Source organism: Leucoraja erinacea, chromosome 30 (assembly GCF_028641065.1).
Source record: "Leucoraja erinacea ecotype New England chromosome 30, Leri_hhj_1, whole genome shotgun sequence".
Lineage (NCBI taxonomy): Eukaryota > Metazoa > Chordata > Chondrichthyes > Rajiformes > Rajidae > Leucoraja > Leucoraja erinaceus.
In genome coordinates, this window is record NC_073406.1 from 2,839,967 (window position 1) to 2,860,800 (window position 20,834).

The window sequence follows — 20,834 nt, forward strand, 5'->3', positions numbered from 1 at the left end:
CCTGTATCCATGCATTTATCTCCAAACTAAATTAAACATGATCTCGTTCTATTGTACACCTTGGCCCGTTAATTATTTTGCATAGTGTAACATTTATACGCACCTTGTAAGTGAAGTGAATTTAATTTGAAACCCAATGGCTAATTCAGAAGTGTGTCTGAAGAAGACTCCCAACCCGAAACGTCACCTATCCGTGTTATCTTGAGATGCTGCCTGACCCGCTGAGTTACTCCAGAGCTTTGTGTTCTGCAGGTAGACAAAAGTGCTGGAGAAACTCAGCGGGTGCAGCAGCATTTCAGAAGGAACTGCAGATGCTGGAAAATCGAAGGTAGACAAAAGTGCTGGAGAAACTCAGCGGGTGCAGCAGCATCTATGGAGCAAAGGAAATAGGCAACGTTTCGGGCCGAAACCCAGAAGGGTTTTCGGCCCGAAACGTTGTCTTATTTCCTATAGTGTAGATTGTTCAACTCTTTGCATGGAGCAAAGGAAATAAGCAAACGTTGCCTATTTCCTTCGCTGCACATAGATGCTGCTGCACCCGCTGAGTTTCTCCAGCACTTTTGTCTACCTTCGATTTTCCAGCATCTGCAGTTACTTCTTAAACACAAATCCAACTAACTGCACCAGGACTATGCGTAGTTGATTCAGTTAGTCTGTAGTTTCTGGCCGAAACCCTTCTTCAGACCCTGTGTTCTGCAATTCCTTGTGCCTATCATTCAGGTCCTCCATATAAAGGATGGGAATATGCATGATGGCCACTCAACATACATATTAATGTCAAAAGTCTCCAAGCTAAAATCCCTGAAGGCCTAGGCTCGAGGGCTGAGGCCGGGTTAGTTTCAGATGTATTATTTGTCACATGGTTACAGTGAACAGCTTTGTTGTACATGCTAGCCAATTAAATCAGATAATAGCACACATAAATATAAGCAAGCCAAATCTGAGCACAATAGGTAGAGCAAAGGGAAAGATACAGAATGGAGAATGAAGCTCTCGGCTTTATATGGTAACAGTTGCAGAGGCAAAGCAATTCTGCTGTGCCACTGTGCCGTCCTTTTTATATAATGCAAAGTTATTGTTTTGGTTTATTTTTTAGCATGTGGCAAGTTTCTCTTTGTGATATTTGTTATTTCAAAATTTTTTAAATCAAGATCTTTTTTTACCTAGTTTTCAGGACATAACAAAGTGCAAAGTTGTCTATTTGTTACAGGTAGAGTGTACGGAAAGAATAAATAAAAAAAACAAGTTATGCTAACATATAACAAGCCAACAACAATAAAAGAAAAATGAGATCCCTCCCCAGTCACTGCCAGTGAGCATATGCAAACATCAGCCTGTCACAACAATAATCCACGACAAATGAATGGGTAGACTGTTAAGCTGTTAAACTGTGCGTGATGATCAAGCATTTGCAAATTTTAATGGGGAATAATTTTCCACGTAGAATCAATGTCTGCAAAAGGCGAACAAGAAGTCGGCCGATGATCTGTGCGCGCGCAAACTAGAAATAGACAAGCTGAAGGAAGAAATGCAGAATATTCTTCATCAATTGGATACGCAAATCAGGCAAGTGAATGGGCGATGGGGTGGGAAGCCTGTGAACAGGAACCGTAAAGAAATGCGTCGCAGCTTTGCCACTTTTTCAGTCGTTCCCACTGCCCAGTCTGGATAACTGAAGGTGAAAGTATTGCTGTTTAAGAAGGAACTGCAGATGCTGGAAAATCGTAAGTAGACAAAAGTGCTGGAGGAACTCAGCGGGTGCAGCAGCATCTGTGGAGCGGAGGAAATAGGCAGCGTTTCGGGTCGAAACCCTTTGGGTTTCGACCCGAAACGTTGCCTATTTCCTTTGGGTTTCGTCCCGAAACGTTGCCTATTTCCTTCGCTCCATAGATGCTGCTGCACCCGCTGAGTTTCTCCAGCATTTTTGTGTACCTATGAAAGTATTGCTGATTTGCTTGCACCCATTTTGAAAATGAGATGTCCATCCCCAATGACAGAAAGCAAAAGAAGTGCGAAGGCATCGTTATTCTAGTATCGTGGAATAGTGGCATTGAAGAGGTTGTTAGGTAGGCACATGGATATGCTGGGAATGGAGTGATATGGGTTATGTGTAGGCGGAGGTGACCAGTTTAACTTGTCATGAGTTCCTGGGCCTATTCCTGTGCTGTACCGTTCTACGTGTACAATGTCTGTTGTGCCCCATATTATTTGATCAGATGGGAGTCTGTGAGAATTTTGGGCAAGAACCTACTCCTCAGCCAAGAGCACTTTAAATGTCACCTGGTGATTATCTCATTGGGGCTGCCTGTGTGATAATTGATTACTGGGGTGTGTATATATTTTTGCCAGTGACTAAATTGATTGTAAAATACTTTGGGACACCTGAAGACATGAAAATCGCAAATAGAACATAGAATCATACAGCACGGGAACAGGCCCTTCAGCCCACAATGTCCGTGCTGTACATGATGCCAAGACTAACTCTAACCTGCCTGCACATGATCCATATCCCTTCATTCCCTGCATATCCTTGGATAGGCCTAAAGGCCGATCCAAAATTCCCTGAAACGACACTATCACATCTGCCTCCACCATCACCCCTGGTCGAGGTACTCACCACCCCTCTGTGTGTAAAAAATAAATAAAACTGGTCCCCACCATCTCCTTTAAACTTTGCCCCTCTCACCATAAAGCTGAGCCCTCCAGAATTTGATAATATATATGCAAAGTGCAGAAGTGATTTACTATATATATATATATATATATATATATTTATATATATATATATATATATATATATATATATATGTGTGTATGTATATATATATATATGTGTGTATATATATATATGTGTGTGTGTATATATATAGGTATATATATATATATATATATGACATATATATATATATATATATATATATATATATATATATATCTTTATCAGTGTGTGGTAGTGTATATAATGAGTTATCATATAATATATATGATATATATATATATGTTTATCATATAACATATATATTGATATATATTATATATGATGTGTGTGTGTGTGTGATATATATATATATATATATATATATATATATATATATATATATATATATATATATATATATATATATATACACACCACACACACACACACACACACACACACACACACACACACACACACACACATATATATATATATATAGGGCAACTTGAACCTACACAATACTTCAGATGCAGCCGAACTAAAGTTCTATACATTTCTAATTTTAGAAAGCCTACATCATGACTTCCCGATTCTTGTACTTGATGCCCCGACCTGTGAAGGCCAGCAGAGCAGAAATAAATTGGAAATGTTGTTTTCTTTCTTGTCAGAACCTATGATGAGAAACAAGTGAGGCACAAACAGAAACTGCGCAAAGCTAAAGAGATCTTTATCCGTGAAGTGATGCTGCGAGATGGGAAAATAAAACATCTGGAAACAGAGGTCAAATTGATGAAAAACCTGATGGATAAGGTGAATCTGATATTTATACACAAACCAAAACAGAAAATGTTTTGTTCAGTTTAGAGATACAGCACGGAAACAGGCCCTTCATCCCACCGGGTCCATGCCGACCAGCAATCCCTGCATATTAACACTATCCTACACTCACTGGGGACAATGTTTACATTTCTGGTCAAATGAACAGCACAGTGGCATAACCAGTGGAGATGCTGCCTCCTGGCTGCAGTCAACTGGGTCCTGATCTCCCTGTAGATTTAGCACATTCTCCTGCAATCATGTGGAATTCCTGGCTTTTTCCCCGACATCCCAGAGGAGGGTGGGATGGTAGGTTAACAGGCCATTGTAAAATGTCCCGATTGTGTAGGTGAATGGGTGGCATGGTGGCGCAGCAGCAGAGTTGCTGCCTGACAGTGCCAATGACCCGGGTTCAATCCCGACTGCGGGTGCTGTCTGTACGGAGTTTGTACGTTCTCCCCGTGACCACATGGGTTTGCTCCGAGATCTTCAGTCTCTTCCCACACGCTAATGACGTACAGGTTTGTAGGTTCATTGGCTTGGTACAGCTGTAAATTGTCCCTAGTGTGTTAGTGTGTTAGTGTGCAGGGGATCGGTGCCGAAGGGCCTGTTTCCATGCTGTATCTCTAAACTAAATTAAACTAAATCCGGGAGAGTTGATGGGAATGTAGCGAGTATGGGTTACAGGGAAAATTAGTGCAGATGTGCAAGCCACATTGACTCAATCACCAAATCGACCTCCTAAGGAAATATGGAAGCAATATGGAATTCTGAGGTTGGTAGGGTGGAAGCTGACGACATGGGGAACGTTATCCTTTTTTTCTGAGCTACTGGAGAGTAAAAGAGAGGGTGAACTGCAGTCATTAGAGGAGATGTGTTGTGGCACCTGACAACGTTGGTGAAGGGACTGTCCCAGATCAGGATAAAGGAAGGCATGTTAAAGGCACCATCTGGGTAGACACTCAGAAAGGAGCAGAATGATTGGAGTTCTGTGTAGGAAAGAACTGCAGATGCTGGTTTAAATCAAAGGCAGACACAAAATGCTGGAGTAACTCAGCGGGTCAGGCAGCATCTCTGGAGAGAAGGAATGGGTGACGTTTCGGGTCGAGGCTGGAGTTCTTGCAGGGCGAGGAAGAGACTCAGCCCCTTCACCCAATGTCTGTTATATCAATCAATATTTGCTTTGTTAAAAGAGCAACAATGATGTTGTTATTGCGTTTGAGTGGTGTCTTTGTTTTGTGTGTGTTTGTTTGAATTTGTATGTACATGTGTATGTGAAGGGGGAAGTATGGGGACAGTTGATGAGAGAAAGTTTGGAGAACGGGTGTAATTGTTGTTTTATTCGGCCCGTGATACTCCTTCCTCCGTTGGTAGTGTACATGGTGTGATTCTCACATCCTGCCACGTCTCCTTGTCCCTCTGATCCCCGAAGACCACCTGTCCCTGTCTGCCATTCACCCTGCAATTAGCTCTTTTTGGCAATGGATTTTGTCAATGAATATGTGAAGGTGCAGCCCGAGAACTCTCAGCCCTCTCTCTCTGCCGTTCTCTCACTGACACTACTTGCCACACATCATCATGTTCGTATTGCCTCTTGCCACCCACCTACAGGAACATGCCTGGAACATGAAGGTTACTTATGAAAATGACCTGCTCCTTGTTGAAAAGAGAGAACTTCTACAACAGTTAAATGAGCAGGATAATTCCACACGGAACAGCAGCCCACCCGCCTGTAACGTGAAGCACAGGTACACACACTGTTGTATAACATGCTTGTTTTTATAGGTTTGCCTTTTAATTCAACACGGGGGGAATTATTCACACCAGGAGACCATAAAGCAGCACAGGATGTGAAGGAGGCTAGATTAGTACCTCATTACCAGGCCACATTTTAAATCTTAAATTACTTTATAATTCCACCAGAGTGAACAAGGATATTTCTTGCATTAGCCCATTCCAGCCATAATAATTGCCAGGTCAGGGGGGATTCACGGCATGAACTTAAACATTGCTACTCCACGGGGTAGGTGGAAGTAGGCTGTGGTATTATTCAAAATACATCTTTCACAATTGCATTGCAAATCATATCTTAGGTTTATTTTTAAATGAGACATTCTCCATCTGCACTTCATGTTGCCTCAGGAAAGTAGCCAATATAATCAAGGACCATTTACACCCCCGACCTTCCATCTTGAAAATGTGTACCACCATATTCAGGAACAGCATCTTCCCCGCTGCTATCAGACTCTTAAACTGACCGCTCATAAACTAAGGGTGTAACCCACATCTTCCAGTCTACCTCATTGTAGACCTTGCACTTTTTATTTTTAACTGCACTTTCTCTGTAGCTTTAACACTATATTCTGCACTCTTTATTGAAAGACCTCTTGTACTCATGCACGATCTTTGTTGTACCTGTGTATAGTTGGAGTGTAATTGTGCGTACTGTGATGCCTGGTTAGTATACAAGTTTGTCGCAGTATCTAGGCGAACATGACAATATTATACCAATCCCACTCAAAGCACCCGATACAATTGCAGCAGTGCTTCTTTTAGAAGACACAAATATTTAACGTATCTGTCGGACAACAAACATTTTTATGGCACATTTCATGTGGTAAAATATACAAAGGCACTTCACTGACATGTAACCAAAAAATATTTGACATCAAAAACCATGCCAACATTATATGTTTAAGAAGGAACTGCGGATGCTGGAAAATTGAAGGTAGACAAAAATGCTGGAGAAACTCAGCGGGTGCAGCAGCATCTATGGAGTGAAGGAAATAGGCAACGTTTCGGGCCGAAACCCTTCCGGGTTTCGGCCCGAAACGTTGCCTATTTCCTATAGTGGAGATTGTTCGACTCTTTGCCTTTTTCCTTCGCTCCATAGATGCTGCCTCACCCACTGAGTTTCTCCAGCATTTTTGTCTGCCAACATTATATTCTCATCTTGACAGGGATTTGGGTAAAGAATTCCACAGTTGAATACACAAGTACCTGTAGTTAAGAAATGCCCACGATATTTTTATGTTTTTTCACGTTAATTTTTTATTTTTTCCACTCCCCGCCAGATCTTCCAACTCTAATACGCACACATCGTCGTCACCAACAAGAAACTGCGACAAATCTCAAAAGAAATCCCAAAAAACAACATCCAGGTCAGTGCTTGAAGTTGTTTAGGGGACAATGTGATCAAACAGGAACGGGAAGCAATGAGTTCATATCAAAATGTTTTCTGTCAATTGTGGAAAATTGATAAGTTGATAAATGATAGGAGCAGGATTAGGCCATTCGGCCCATCACGACTACTCCACCATTCAATCTTTCCCCGCTCAACCCCATTCTGCCTTCTCCCCATAACCCGATACCTGTACCAATCAAGAATCTATCTCTGCCTTAAAGTTATCCATTGACTTGGCCCCCAGAGCCTTCTGTGACAATGAATTGCACAGATCCACCACCCTCTGACTAAAGAAATTCCTCCTCATCTCCTTCCTAAAGGGACGTCCTTTGATGCTGAGGCTGTGACCTCTGGTCCTAGACTCTCCCACTAGTGGAAACGTCCTCTCCGCATCATGCGGTTATGAGCAAAGAGCACAGAGCTTGATGCATGCAGCTCATAATTGTTGAGATTCCATTATTAGATGCCAATGTACACAAAGATGTTGCATTGAATAGCTTGTGTATTTGGTCCAGGAGGGCTCCAGTTTATGCCTTGATCAGTGTGTTTACCTGGGAGACGCAGTAAAATAGCATGTGGCCTGTTGCCTCTATGTTGGTGGATATAAAGACGGGATGGATTTCTAAACTTGTTTGCCGTGATAATTTGCCTGATGTTGACTGAATGCCTTTCACATCCTTTTAGGATGAACTGTTCAGAAGAGAACAAACAACTTCAAGAGGAGACAGTGAAATTGAGTGACCGGCTTGATTCATTGGAGAACACTCTGAGAATGAATAAGACGGTACATTATACAGAGTAAGCTGGATAGTGCTCCTTGCATTATCCAACCATTTTATTTTGTTCCTTCCAGCTTTTCACAGTGTCCTTGGATGTACCTGATCAGATCCAAGGGATTTATCTAGCTTCATAGGTTTTAGGACATCCAGCACCAGACTGTAATATGGACTATTCTCAAAGCACCGCCATTAACTTTCTCAAATACCTTAGTCTTCATGTATTTCTCCACGGTAAAAACAGAGGAGAAATATTAATTGAAGACCTTGTCCATCCTTTACAGTTCTAAACACAGATGACCACTTTGGTTGGAAATCACTGCAGATGCTGGTTTAAACCGAAGATAGACACAACAATGCTGGAGTGACTCAGCGGGACAGGCAGCATCTCTGGAGAAAAGGAATGGGTGACGTTTCGGGTCGAGACCCTTCTTCAGACTGAGAGTCGTCTATTCCTTCGCTCCATAGATGCTGCCTCACCTGCAGTTTCTCCTGCTTTTTTGTCTACCTACCATTATACATTATATTGTCATAAAATAGACCCCGGACAGTATGTTGTATAATTCCTGATAGTAAAATATTTATGAATTAGCTGTGAAAAATGCAACAGATCGTCAGATAATCTGATTTAAATCTCATGTACCAACTTTTCACCTGGTTCTGAGAATTGTGATACAGTAATTACTGATATCTCTGAGCTTGCATAACTGGAGTTGCCACTAAGGCAATTGAACCATCCTACCATCAACTAGAGAGCAGTCCTGGGCTACTGTCCACCTCATTGGAGACCCTCCCTCGACTACTGCACTGGACTTTATCTTGCGCTAAACGTTATTCCATTTATCATGTGTCTGTACACTGTGGACGGCTCAATTGTAATCATGTCTTTCCCTTGACTGGTTAGCACACAACAAAAGCTTTTCACTGTACCTTGGTACATGAGACAATAAACTAAACTAAACTAACAGAGCAAACAATGGCCAACTGTATCATTAATACACTGGATATATCCCCTTGCCTTCTTTTCCCAAGCGATCTCGTTATCCATGGCTGAGCAGCAACTCATCATCTTCACCAATCATACAATTAACATCCCACCCTGTATAAAATATATAAAGGCTATTTCATTACTACTGATCTCAATTGAAATTGATTAAGAAAAGACATATGCATGGCACTGGACTCATTGAAAAACAGTTGCATGCCGCGCTAGCTAGTGATAGCATTGATAGTATGAATAAATGATGGCAGTCCTTAGAAAGCTTAGGAAGTTCCGCATGTCCCCAACAACTCTCACCAACGTCTACAGATGCGCCATGGAAAGCATTTTATCGGGATGCATCACGGTTTGGGAACAGCTCCGTCCAAGACCGCAAGATTGCAGAGAATTGTGGACGCAGCCCAGACCATCACACAAACCAACCTCCCTTCCATTGACTCCATCTACACCTCACGCTGCCTCGGCAAGGCCAGCAGCATAATCAAGGACCAGTCTCACCCCGGTGACTCCCTCTTCTCCCCTCTCCCATCGGGCAAGAGGTACAGAAGTGTGACATCACTCAGGGCCAGTTTATTCCCAGGCATAAGGCAACTGGACCATCCTCCCAGCATCTAGAGATCAGTCCTGAACCACTATCTACCTCATTGGAGACCCAGGGACTATCTTTGTTCGGACTTTACTGGCTTTATCTTCCACTAAACATTATTCACATCATTCCCTTTATCGTGTATCTGTGGACGGCTCGATCGTAATCATGTCTTGTCTTTCCGCTGACTGGTTAGCACGCAACAAAAGCTTTTCACAGTACCTCGGTACACGTGACAATAAACTAAACTCCAGCTTAAACTCAAACATATTGATGCTGATCGTAGGATGCTAATATGCTTAATCTTATTGCGAGAGCAGCACTTCGTAGCCACTTTCACTCTTGTCACGAGCTTTTCATTTTTCTGTACTTTGTTGACAGGAGCCTGGCAAGTTGCATCATGACAGTTTATCCGTTTCCTTCGCCGAGGATCCGTGCAAGTTTCTATACAGTGACGCTGCTGCAACAAATGGCAACTTCCTATCTGCAACACGGTACTACAAATAAATATAAATATCCTTTCAACTGTTAGTTTCCATCCCATCCTAATGGCCACATTGCTGGTACATAGTTCTTGTGAAAGTGGCATCGCAGGTAGAGTTGGTGGTCAAGAAGGCTTTTGATATGATATGATATGCCATTTATTGTCACTATACATGTACAGTGAAACTGAAAGCTGCTCGTACTCAGTGCATACATACAATTTTACACAAAAAACAAGAAACAGAAAAAACAAAACAGAAGGGAGATGGGGGGGGGGGAATAGGTGCACAAATTCTACGGCGCTACATACATATATACATATATACAGATGGAAGTCCGTGTTGGGCGGTGTAGTCAGTGCATGTGTGGATTTGAATTTATGGTAGATATAATTCTCGGGAAGCAGCTATTCCTGAGTCTGTTTGTCCTGGATTTGATGCACCTATAGCGCCTTCCAGAGGGCAGCAGGTCGAAGAGTCCAAACGCAGGATGGGAGCTGTCTTTGATGATCTTCTTTGCCCTGCTAAGGCAGCGGGAGGTGTAGATGTCCATCAGGGAGGGGAGAGGGCAACCAATGATCCTCTGCGCTGTCCTGGTTACCCTCTGAAGCCTCTCCCTGTCTGCCATGGTGCAGCTGCCATACCATGCTGTAATGCAGTATGTCAGCAGGCTCTCGATGGACGAGCGGTAGAAGGTCAGCAGCAGGTTAGAGTCCAGGTTGTGCTTCCTGAGGACCATCAGGAAGTGCAGCCGCTGCTGAGCCTTCTTGATGACCGCCGTCGTGTTGTCCGTCCAGGAGATATCAGCAGCGATATGGACGCCGAGAAACCGGAAGGTGTTGACCCTCTCCACACACTCTCCACACACTCACACTTTTGGCCCATCGGCCTTCATTAGTTATAGAGTATTGAGGATAGTAGTTGGGAGGTCATGTTACAGTTGTACAACTTGGAGTATTGTTTAAGAAGAAACTGCAGATGCTGGACAAATCGAAGGTAACTAAAAAATCGAACCAAAACTGAACACAAAACCCCAAGGTAGACAAAAATGCTGGAGAAACTCAGCGGGTGAGGCAGCATCTATGGAGTGAAGGAGAGTCGAAGAAGGGTCTCGACCCGAAACGTTACCTATTCCTTCGCTCCATAGATGCTGTCTCACCTGCTGAGTTTCTCCAGCATTTTTGTCTACCTTGGAGTATTGTGTTCAGTTTTGGTCACCCTGTTATAGGAAAGCTGGAAAGGGTACAGAGAAGATTTACGAGGATGTTGCCAGGACTCGAGAGCCAAAGCTACAGGGAGAGGTTGAGCAGGCTAGAACCCTGTTCCTTGGAGTGCAGGAGGGTGAGGGGTGATTTATATGTACAATGAGAGGAATAGAGCGGGTAGATACACAGAGTCTTTTACCCAGAGTAGGGGGAAACAAGAATCAAGACATGGGGGAGGGGAGAAGGATTTAATAGGAGCCTGAGGAGCAATGTTTTTTACACAAAGGGTGATAGTAATGTGGAACAAATTCCCAGAGGAGGTAGTTGAGGCAAGTACTGCCACAACGTTTAAAAAACATTGAAATAACGTACAAACTCTATACAGATAGGATCCATAGTCAGGATCAAACCCAGGTCTCTGACGCTGTAAGGCAGCAGCTCTACCATTTTTGCTGCCATTGGCTTCCATTTTTTAAAATATCTCTGTATTGAGTCCTGAGACCTTCTTTACATTAAAGGTGATAAATCGGTTTCGACAAATGGTTTCAATTATTTTTGTTGTTTCTTTTCCAGTGACACATCATCACCAAGTGGTAGTAACAATCCTGGCTGTTTGGACCTCTATCGACGTAGCAAATCAATGGATTATACCGATGCTCCCAAATCCACATATACCCCATCGCGGATGTACCAGTCAGATACTACGGACTACATGAATCTGTCGAGCTGTTCGCGGTTCAGAGACCAGGAGGAGAGCCGATTCCTAGGCAATGACAATGTGTGATCTGGCAGTGACTGAGACAGAAGTAGATCTGAGTGCGATTGAAGTGGATCCTGACTGTGCTACTCAAAAGAACTTTGAAGGCTGGATGATCCACAAGGTGGTTCTATCTGGAGTTAAAGTAATTCTGGTAACGGAGACAGGGACATACTGATTCAACATGCCGTTGTCTTTGTCACGTTGCCTAACAGGAATATTAACACATCTTTCTCTGGATGAGTAGTGATAGATTGGTTGAAATACCTGCCCTGGCGTCTGTCTATCCAGCTATTGCACTTACAAGCACACGAACACTGGATTAGTTCCAGTGTTTCAAATGTCAAGGGTACAGGCTGGGCCTGTGAAACGCCACGGTTCTGTAGTACTAATTGTGTCCAGTCCTTCCCCAGTGTATAAATGAACTTTGGTGCTGGCTCCCCTCATGAACAATGCAAAGAAAGTGCTCTCTTGTACGAGTAATTAGTTTTGTCAGGATGTAATTTAAATTCATTATTTGTGCCGAGTTCTGCAGTGGTACTTGTAAGCTAATTTCATATCAGTATATATTTCCTCAGTTTAGACAACAGCATTAGCATTAGAAAGTAGTCCTGGTGATCAGATGATAAAACTCTGCGTTGAGTCTACTGAACCGAACACCTCCTTGCACTGCTTTCTCCTGAGATTTTTAATTGAATAGACAAAGCACCTGATGGCTTGGTGCATAAACCGTGAGAGGGGGGTCAAGATGATCAAGTGAAGCAAAATAATTCCACTGGAAACAAACTTCTGATGGACCCTCTTAAACTGTGTCGGGTAATTTCTTACTTAAATCCCAACCGCTGCCACAAGATGCAGGAATGCTGGGGACAAACACTGTCTGATAACTGGCTGGTGTTTTCCCCCTGAAATCACTGCCTTTTCCACGTTTGCAGCGATTACCAGCAATCACAGACAGTGAAATTATTTAAAAAGCTGTGGCATGTTTAGCCTGCCAGTTAAAGAGGTCGGCAGGTTGTAATGCAGGTTGACGGCTGTACCTTCAGATTAAGTTCCCACCTCAGCTGTGCCTTTGGCTGTGGGAAGAGAAGTGGTGGCAGTGGGGCACTTTCCAAACTCCCCCCCCAAAGGACAGCACGGAAGGTCTGTGGGGAAGAGTCAGCCGAGACTCTTTCTCAGCCCTGTCTCCGAGCTATCACACGGGAACAGGAGCGGCGGGGCCAGAGGACACAGAGTAGGCCTCCACTCAGACACTGGTGTTGGCAATGCAGGAATTTCTGAATGAAAAGGAGAAAAACGTAACTTAAAATAAATGGAGCAAACAATGTGAGATTGGAACTCTTAATTTAGTAGTTGGGTATTAAAGCAACACTCCAACTATCCGCCATGAATCCAGATTCGATTCACTTTTTGTCATCTTGTCCACGCAAGGATAAATGACTCCTTTATATTTCAGTTGATCTCTTACTAATGCTGAGAGTCAGTTTCCACAATTGCATTGAGGAAGCTTGCCAACCTGGGATCTACAATCCTTTGTGTAGGAAGGAACTGCAGATGCTGGTTTACATTGAAGATAGGCACAAAGTGCTGGAGTAACTCAGCAGGTCAGGCAGCATCTCTGGAGAAAAGGAACAGGTGACGATTTGGGTCGAGATCCTTGAAGAAGAGACTCGACCCGAAACGTCACCTACTCCTTTTCTCTAGAGATGCTGCCTGACTCGCTGAGTTACTCAAGCTTTTTGTGTCTATCTACAATTCACTGTTATCTTGATCTGTTCCATTATGTTCCGATATTTGCAATCTTCTTTCCTTGTAATCGAGTGACCCAGCTTACACGGGAACTGATGACGTGGTTCGTCAGCTGAGTTTAGACCAGTCATCCTCGCTAGTGCTTTCTGCTCCTTCCTATCCAATCCACATTTTACCTGTAGGTGATCTAAAGTTAAGGCAGCTCGCAGTAAACATGCTGTGAAATTTCTTTACCAGTCCTGATTTCAGCATTTACCTAGATCTAGATAGCAGAAGGACTTAAAGTAGCTTCATTGTCAACTATTTCTGCCGGAGATGGAGAAGGAGATGTCTGCTAGGATGTGGTGAGTACAGGACCTGGGGTTCTTTAAAGATGCCAACAGAGGTTACAACAAACACAAAGTAATTCAGGAACTGTCGTAGACCATCATCGAAATGGATCACGCCATCAGCCTTCAAATCCTTCACATCACTTTGTTTGGATTTGCTTTTGGCTTTGAATCAGTGGAGGTTCACAAGTCTGTCATCAAACTTCTGGGTAAGACACTATCTCTAGTGTGAACGTAAGTGTTGACCTGTAACACTTCAACCAAGTAAATAAGAGGCATGAAATCAAAATAGAAAATGCGGGGCACATGAGGCAGGTCGGTAAGCACCTGCGGAAAGGCAAATAGATTTGGCATTTCTACACTGAGACCCCAGGAAAAAGAAAAGAGGTTGGTTTTCAATTGTGGAGAAGATGGGAGGAGGATGGATTGAACGCAAATATTAATTCCGATCGGAAAAAAACAATTGTGTTAATGTGGCAGTTCAAAGCCGTTTGCGCTTTTTTGTGCCGGGGAGAGAAAAACTGACCAGACGCACAGATTACTGACGGCAGAAGTAGCCAGTTCTGATGTAGAAAGAACAAACTAGTGAGTTACCTAAAGTTGAAACATTTGATACCAATTAGGGTAATGTGCCTGGTCAGAAAAGATATTAATATTTTAAAAATCAGACCATATGAACATTCATAAACAACGGCAGTTACATAAATAATTGAAGATCGATAGAAAAGTTCAAGAGGATTGGGGTTTGAGTGGCAACATCCTAGATTTCACTGCTCTGGGTTTTGTAATGTATATTTCATTTTTATTTGGGCTATTTTTAGACAGAAAGAAACCTTTTTGAGATGTAATTGGGATTCAGTTTCTTTTCTGATTTATATCTAGATTCACAAAGCAGGATGCAAATAAATAGGAGAGTAAACTTATTTTGAAAAATTATAAATTTTGAATTTAATTTTGAAATTAATGTTAGAAGATGAATGTGCAAACACTTCACCGTTGTTTTTTTTTCTATTTTCTTATTAAACTGGTTAGAATTGAATTCCGAATGCACTTTCACAGGTATTTATATAATGTATACGATGCCTCTTACATTTATTATAATGTGCCGGTTTATTTCACTTCCAAAGCCCAGGTTCTTTGATCATTTAAAGTGTCTGACATATAATGAAAGAATAGATCGACTGGGCTTATATTCACTGGAATTTAGAAGTGGGGATCTGATAGAAACATATACAATTCTTGCGGGTTTGTAGGTTACTAGGCCTAGTTAAAGGGAGTGGATAGAAGGCATGACAGGGTGATTGGTCTGAATGAACAGAACAATAAAATATCAAAAATGTTCAGTTAGATTTTCTAGATAAAAAAATTGCTATAATTAGAAGAAGCCTTGGCTGATGAAGTTTTATTTAGAAAACAAAAGCTAAGTATAGAAGGCATGAAATTGATTAGTACGGGTGTCGGGAATTATGGGGAGAAGGCAAGAGACTGGGGTTGTGAGGGAGACATAGATCAGCCATGATTGATTGCGGGAATAGACATGCTCGGCTGAATGGCCTGATTCCGCTCCTATCATTTATGAATAAAACTGACAGAACCCAGTACTATCTATTGCCCAGACAGGACTAGTGAGTCGAGTAGGCCTGAAAGCACTCTCCGTTAAGAACAGAACCATAGCTGGTTTGCATTGAAGCATGATGAGCAAATAGCCCTCATCCAGTCCCTCCCACACCGTGGCTGCATTTGGGATTAACATCACAGGTCTTGCTCTCTGACTACTTTGTTTGAAGTATTTTTAGCATCTTCAGCTGAAGTTCCTGCTTTTTACATCTGACAGGTCGGTAATTATTTATTTTAATATGTAATCGGCATTTGGATGGGCAAGGGCTGATTAGGGATAGTCAGCATGGTTTTGTACGTGGGAGGTCAGGTCTCACAAATCTGATTGATTTTTTTTCAAGATGTGACCAAAAAGGGTGATGAGGGCAGAGTTGTAGATGTGGTGTACATGGACTTCAGTAGGGCATTCAACAAAGCTTCTGCATGGTAGGCTGCTCTCGAAGATTTAGATCGCATGGGATCCAAGAGTCAAGAGTGTTCTCACAGAGAGTGGTGAATCTCTGGAACTCTCTGCCACAGAAGGTAGTTGAGGCCAGTTCATTGGCTATATTTAAGAGGGGGTTAGATGTGGCCTTGTGGCTAAAGGGATCAGGGGGTATGGAGAGAAGGCAGGTACAGGATACTGAGTTGGATGATCAGCCATGATCATATTGAATGGCGGTGCAGGCTCGAAGGGCCGAATGGCCTACTCCTGCACCTATTTTCTATGTTTTATTGTCATATGTCCCAGACGGAACAATGAAATTCTTACTCGCTGCAGCACAACAGAATATGTGAATATGATTGCATAGTACATAACGGGGGAAGAGGAAAAAAAAAGTTAGAGTTCAATAAATAAGAAAATAGTGCAAATAACAAATAATAATATAGTCTTTTGCAGTTCAGAGCTCAGTTGTTGTGTTTAATAGCTGTAGGGAAGAAGCTGTTGCTGAACCTGGACTTTTCAGTTTTCATGCTCCTGTACCTGCCTGATGGCAATGGTGAGAGATAGCTGAATGGACAGCAAATTGACTCCATGGAAGGAAGCAGAGGGTGGCGGTGGAAAGTCGTTTCTCGTACTGGAGGCCTGTGACTAGTGGTGTGCCTCAGGGATCGGTGCTGGGCCCGCTACTGGTTAATGGTTCATGTGCCCTCATTTGCGAAACAAGCACTTTATGGGAAATGGGTAGAACGTGTGGAACCACTAATATTGATAACAGGCTCTGAAAGCTGTGTAATACAGAATGGAACATTGAACAGTACAGCACAGGAACAAGCAAACGGCAAATGTCTTTGCAAAATCTACAATATGCAAAGCATCCTTTAGAAGAAAGGCGTTGGCTGCCACTGCCGCTGCACCACTGTGCCACCCCTAGATGATGAATGTTTGACTAAAACTGATTTCCAGAGAGAGTTAGATTTAGCTCTTAGGGCTAAAGGAATCAAGGGATATGGGGGAAAAAGCAGGAGCAGGGTACTGATTTTAGATGATCAGCCATGATCATATTAAATGGCGGTGCTGGCTCGAAGGGCCGAATAGCCTGCTCCTGCACCTATTTTTCTATGTTTCTATGATTAACACATCTTTTCTAGATTTGACCTCAGCCAATATTTGTATTCAGAGGTCATCTGCACTGGACATCTGTACATGTTTGTATCACCATTCTCACACAAATGCATTACCAATTGACCACTTAATATCCCAACATAATCCTCCGACAATTTTGCCACCTCCAACGGGATCCCACCACTAGCCACATCTTTCCATCTCCACCCCTTTCCGCCTTCCGCAGAGACCGTTCCTTCCGCAATTCCCTTCTTCAGACTGGTTAGGGATAAGGGAAACGAGAGATATAGTCGATAATGTAGAGAGATAAAGAACAATGAATGAAAGACGGGCAGAAAAGTAAAGATGATAAAGGAAACGCCATTGTTAGCGGTTTGTTGGGTGAAAAAGAGAAGCTAGTGCGACTTAGGTGGGGGAGGGATAGAGAGAGAGAATGCCGGGGTTACCGGAAGTAGAGAAATCAATATTCATACCACTGTGCTGTAAGCTGCCCAAGCGAAATATGAGATGCTGTTCCTCCAATTTGCGTTTAGCCTCATTCTGACAATGGAGGAGACCTAGGACAGAATGACCTTGCAGTCCATGGAGTGGACGGGATCATTGTGTACACGAGTTTCATGGATCCAATCTGGCAACATTGGGAATATTTCAAAACTGATCAGAAATGAATAAATTGTTTGAGGAAATACAAAAGAATTGCAATATACATATGTTTAAGAAGGAGCTGCAGATGCTGGAAAATCGAAGGTAGACAAAAATACTGGAGAAACTCAGCGGATGCAGCAGCATCTATGGAGCGAACGCAAACGTTGCCTATTTCCTTCGCTCCATAGATGCTGCCTCACCCGGTATACATACCTATACATATGGTATTCAACCATCAGGTGCCACTGTGACTGATAAAGTCAGCCTTGTCCAATTACCAAATGTTTGCAGTTTGTATAGAGGTGGACTATTCCACCTGTGCAAATATCCAGATAGAATCAGGTCTTTTCACCCCTCACTTCATGTACTATCTGTCATGTACAAAGTAACTTGTCTTTGTTGCTATAGAATTCATTGTCTGGGTCTTTTTTTAAACACATTCATTATTTGATAAACTGTGTTTCAAATCATTTTCTAGGTGCTTATTTTAACTTCCTTCACCTACTTTAACTCATCGTAAATACTTTTATCCTTTTGCTGCATTAACCTAAGAGTAATTGGTGTCCCATGTTGATCTTCATCTTTAATGCCAATTATCATGTTTTTTCATTTTATTTTTTAATGCCAGTCATCCAGTTATATTTCCCAACAGAAAACTGCAGAGCTTTTTCATTCTTTATAAATCTCCTTAAAGCAAGGAAGCAAATTTTGATATTCCTCTCTATGTTAGCAATGCATAAATAATTGTCTTGTTCCTTGCTAATAGCCAGGCCAGTTTCTACAAGAAAACTCATCTGCCATTGGTTTGGTTATGGTGCCTATGCTAAAGCCTCTTCTGATTTGTGTCATAGTCGTCTTGCCTTTACATGTTTCAGAATGCATGCATGCCCTGTCTTTTATGATGATGTCGATCACTGAACAGTATAACGTTAAAGTATGTCCAATCATAACTATAATCATACTTTATTAGCCAAGTATGTTTTGCAACATAGGAGGAATTTGATTTGCCATACAGCCATCATACCATTAAAAAGCAACAAAACACACAAAATACATTTTAACATAAACATCCACCACAGTGACTCCTCCACATTTCTCACTGTGATGGAAGGCAAAAAAAAGTTGAATCTCTTCCCTTCTTAGTTCTTCCGCGGTCGGGGGCCTCGAGTCTCTCCTTGACGGGATCTCAGCTCCCCTGCGCCGGGTGATCAGACCCCAGGTCAGGGCTAGTCGAACCTTCTGCGTCGTTGGAGCTTCCCGACTTGGTCTCTACCCGATGTTGAAATTCCCAAGCCACGGTTGGAGCATCGATCTCAGGCAAGGGATCAACTCCGATGGCAAGTCCACATCCCCGCGGTGGGGCTCAAAGTCAGTCCTGAGCAAGGTCGCCATCTTGATAATGTTAGACCGCAGTGCGACCGGAGATACGATCAGGAAAACAATTGCATCTCCGGCAAGGTAAGAGAACCCCTCCCCCACCCCCCACATATAAAACAAACCAGAGAACATTAACACAAACTTTTAAATGACTCTTAAAGATAACAGAGTCAAGGGATATGGGGAGGGGAACGGGGTACTGATTGTGGATGATCAGCAGTGAATGGCGGTGCTGGCTCGAAGGGCCGAATGGCCTACTCCTGCACCTATTGTCTATTGTCTATTCATATCTTAAGGACTTTCGGGTTCATTTTAAGTTACTGTTATTTGTTTTTAAATCTCTGAATGGGGCTCGCCCCGCCTTACCTCTCTGAGCTGCTCCACCCATACGCTCCTGCCCGTCCCAGACTCTCAGAACATGATATAGACAATGCTGGTCTCCGGTGCACTTTTTCATTTTAAAGTTACTGTTATTTGTTTTTAAATCTCTGAATGGGCTCGCCCCGCCTTACCTCTCTGAATCCCGGTCCCCACATGTCAGCTGGTCAGCTGCTCCTGGAGGTACCGAGGTCTGTCGGAGGCTCAGAGGGGATAGAGCCTTCTCTGTTGCTGCTGCTCCGGCATTTTTTTAAGAAGGAACTGCAGATGCTGGAAAATCGAAGATACACAAAATTGCTGGAGAAACTCAGCGGGTGCAGCAGCATCTATAGCGAAGGAAATAGGCAACGTTTTAGGCCGAAACCCTTCTTCAGACTGATGGGGGGTGGCGGGGAGAAGAAAGGAAAAAGGAGGAGGAGGAGCCCGAGGGCTGAGGAAAGGGAGAAGACAGCAAGGGCTAACAAAAGGGAGAATTCAATGTTCATGCCCGCAGGATGCAGACTCCCCAGGCGGAATATGAGATGCTGTTCCTCCAATTTCCGGTGTTGCTCACTCTGGCCATGGAGGAGACCCAGGACAGAGAGGTTGGATGGGGAATGGGAGGGGGAGTTGGTGCTGAGACACCTGATGATAAGAATCTATCTGTTTGACGAGCAATTTCTTTTGATTATGCTCTCTAAAATTGCCCACCCACCCACCACCCTTTATGCAAAAAATGTGCTCCTCATGTTCCTGTTAAAACTTTCCCCTCTCACCTTAAATCAGCATTCGTAGTTGAGAAATTGCCAAAGGTGCTGCTGTAACATCTTTAACAATTGCTCAAGCATCTTCCCCACTAGTGATGTAAGGCTAACTGGTCTATAATTCCCCATTTTGTCTCTCCCTCTCCTAAAAAGTGCAGTTACACTGGCTACCCTCCAGCCCACAGGAACTGGTCCAGTATAGAGACAACACTGGAAAATGATCACCAATGCATCCACGATTTCTAGGGCCACCTCCTTGAGTAATCTGGGATGTAGACCATCAGGCCCTGGTGATGTATCTGGCTTCAGTGCCAACAGTTTACCTAACACCATTTCCTGACTAATGTGGATTCCCTTCAGTTCCTCCCTGGATCCTCAGTCCCTTTATATTTCTGGGAGATTGTTTGTGTCTTCCTTAGTGAATACCTCCCTTCATCCTGAAACACTTACATTCTCCCTGGTCACGCTCTTATTTTTAGCATATGTGTAAAAAAAGCTTGCGATTTTCCTTAATCTGACTCACCAATGAAATTTCCTGGCCTATTTTGGCCCTTCTAATCAGCCACTTGAGTTCTTACCTACTCACATTATATTTCTCACAGACCCTGTCTTATGCCACCTTTTGAAACCTGACATGCATTTATTTTTCTTCCTGACCAAATTTACAATCTCCTTGGTTATCCACAGTTCCCTTATCTTGACATCCTTATCCCTCCTCCTTACTAGAACATGCTGATCCTGCACTTTGATCAGCTGGCTTTTACATGTCGCCTGTAAACCTAACCAATAACTTCTCCCTACTTACCCTCCCTCGACCTATCCCTATTCAAAACAATCTTAAAAACTTTATGGACTTGATTACTATCTGCAAAATGCTTTTCCATTGTAACACCAGTCACGTGGCCAGGCTTGTTTAGCATGGTCACTGCTCGAGTTGAACTGT

General features: G+C 42.9%; 1 protein-coding gene across 3 annotated transcripts in view; it reads left to right on the forward strand.

Annotated features, from left to right (window-relative positions):
* Nucleotides 1–14,631, forward strand: part of LOC129711470 (uncharacterized) — a 66,154-nt gene extending 51,523 nt beyond the window's left edge. Inside the window, exons 23-30 of one of the 3 annotated variants that reach the window (XM_055659090.1) lie at nucleotides 1,445–1,566; nucleotides 3,370–3,511; nucleotides 5,129–5,265; nucleotides 6,592–6,678; nucleotides 7,386–7,485; nucleotides 9,445–9,557; nucleotides 11,324–13,091; nucleotides 13,214–14,631. In XM_055659090.1, coding sequence (XP_055515065.1) covers nucleotides 1,445–1,566; nucleotides 3,370–3,511; nucleotides 5,129–5,265; nucleotides 6,592–6,678; nucleotides 7,386–7,485; nucleotides 9,445–9,557; nucleotides 11,324–11,534 — 912 coding nt within the window. In that variant the 3' untranslated portion in view covers nucleotides 11,535–13,091; nucleotides 13,214–14,631. Of the gene's footprint in view, nucleotides 1–1,444; nucleotides 1,567–3,369; nucleotides 3,512–5,128; nucleotides 5,266–6,591; nucleotides 6,679–7,385; nucleotides 7,500–9,444; nucleotides 9,558–11,323; nucleotides 13,193–13,213 lie in introns of those variants that run through there. The other 2 variants (XM_055659091.1, XM_055659093.1) reach the window with 2 other exon arrangements.
* Nucleotides 14,632–20,834: the final 6,203 nt, after the last annotated feature.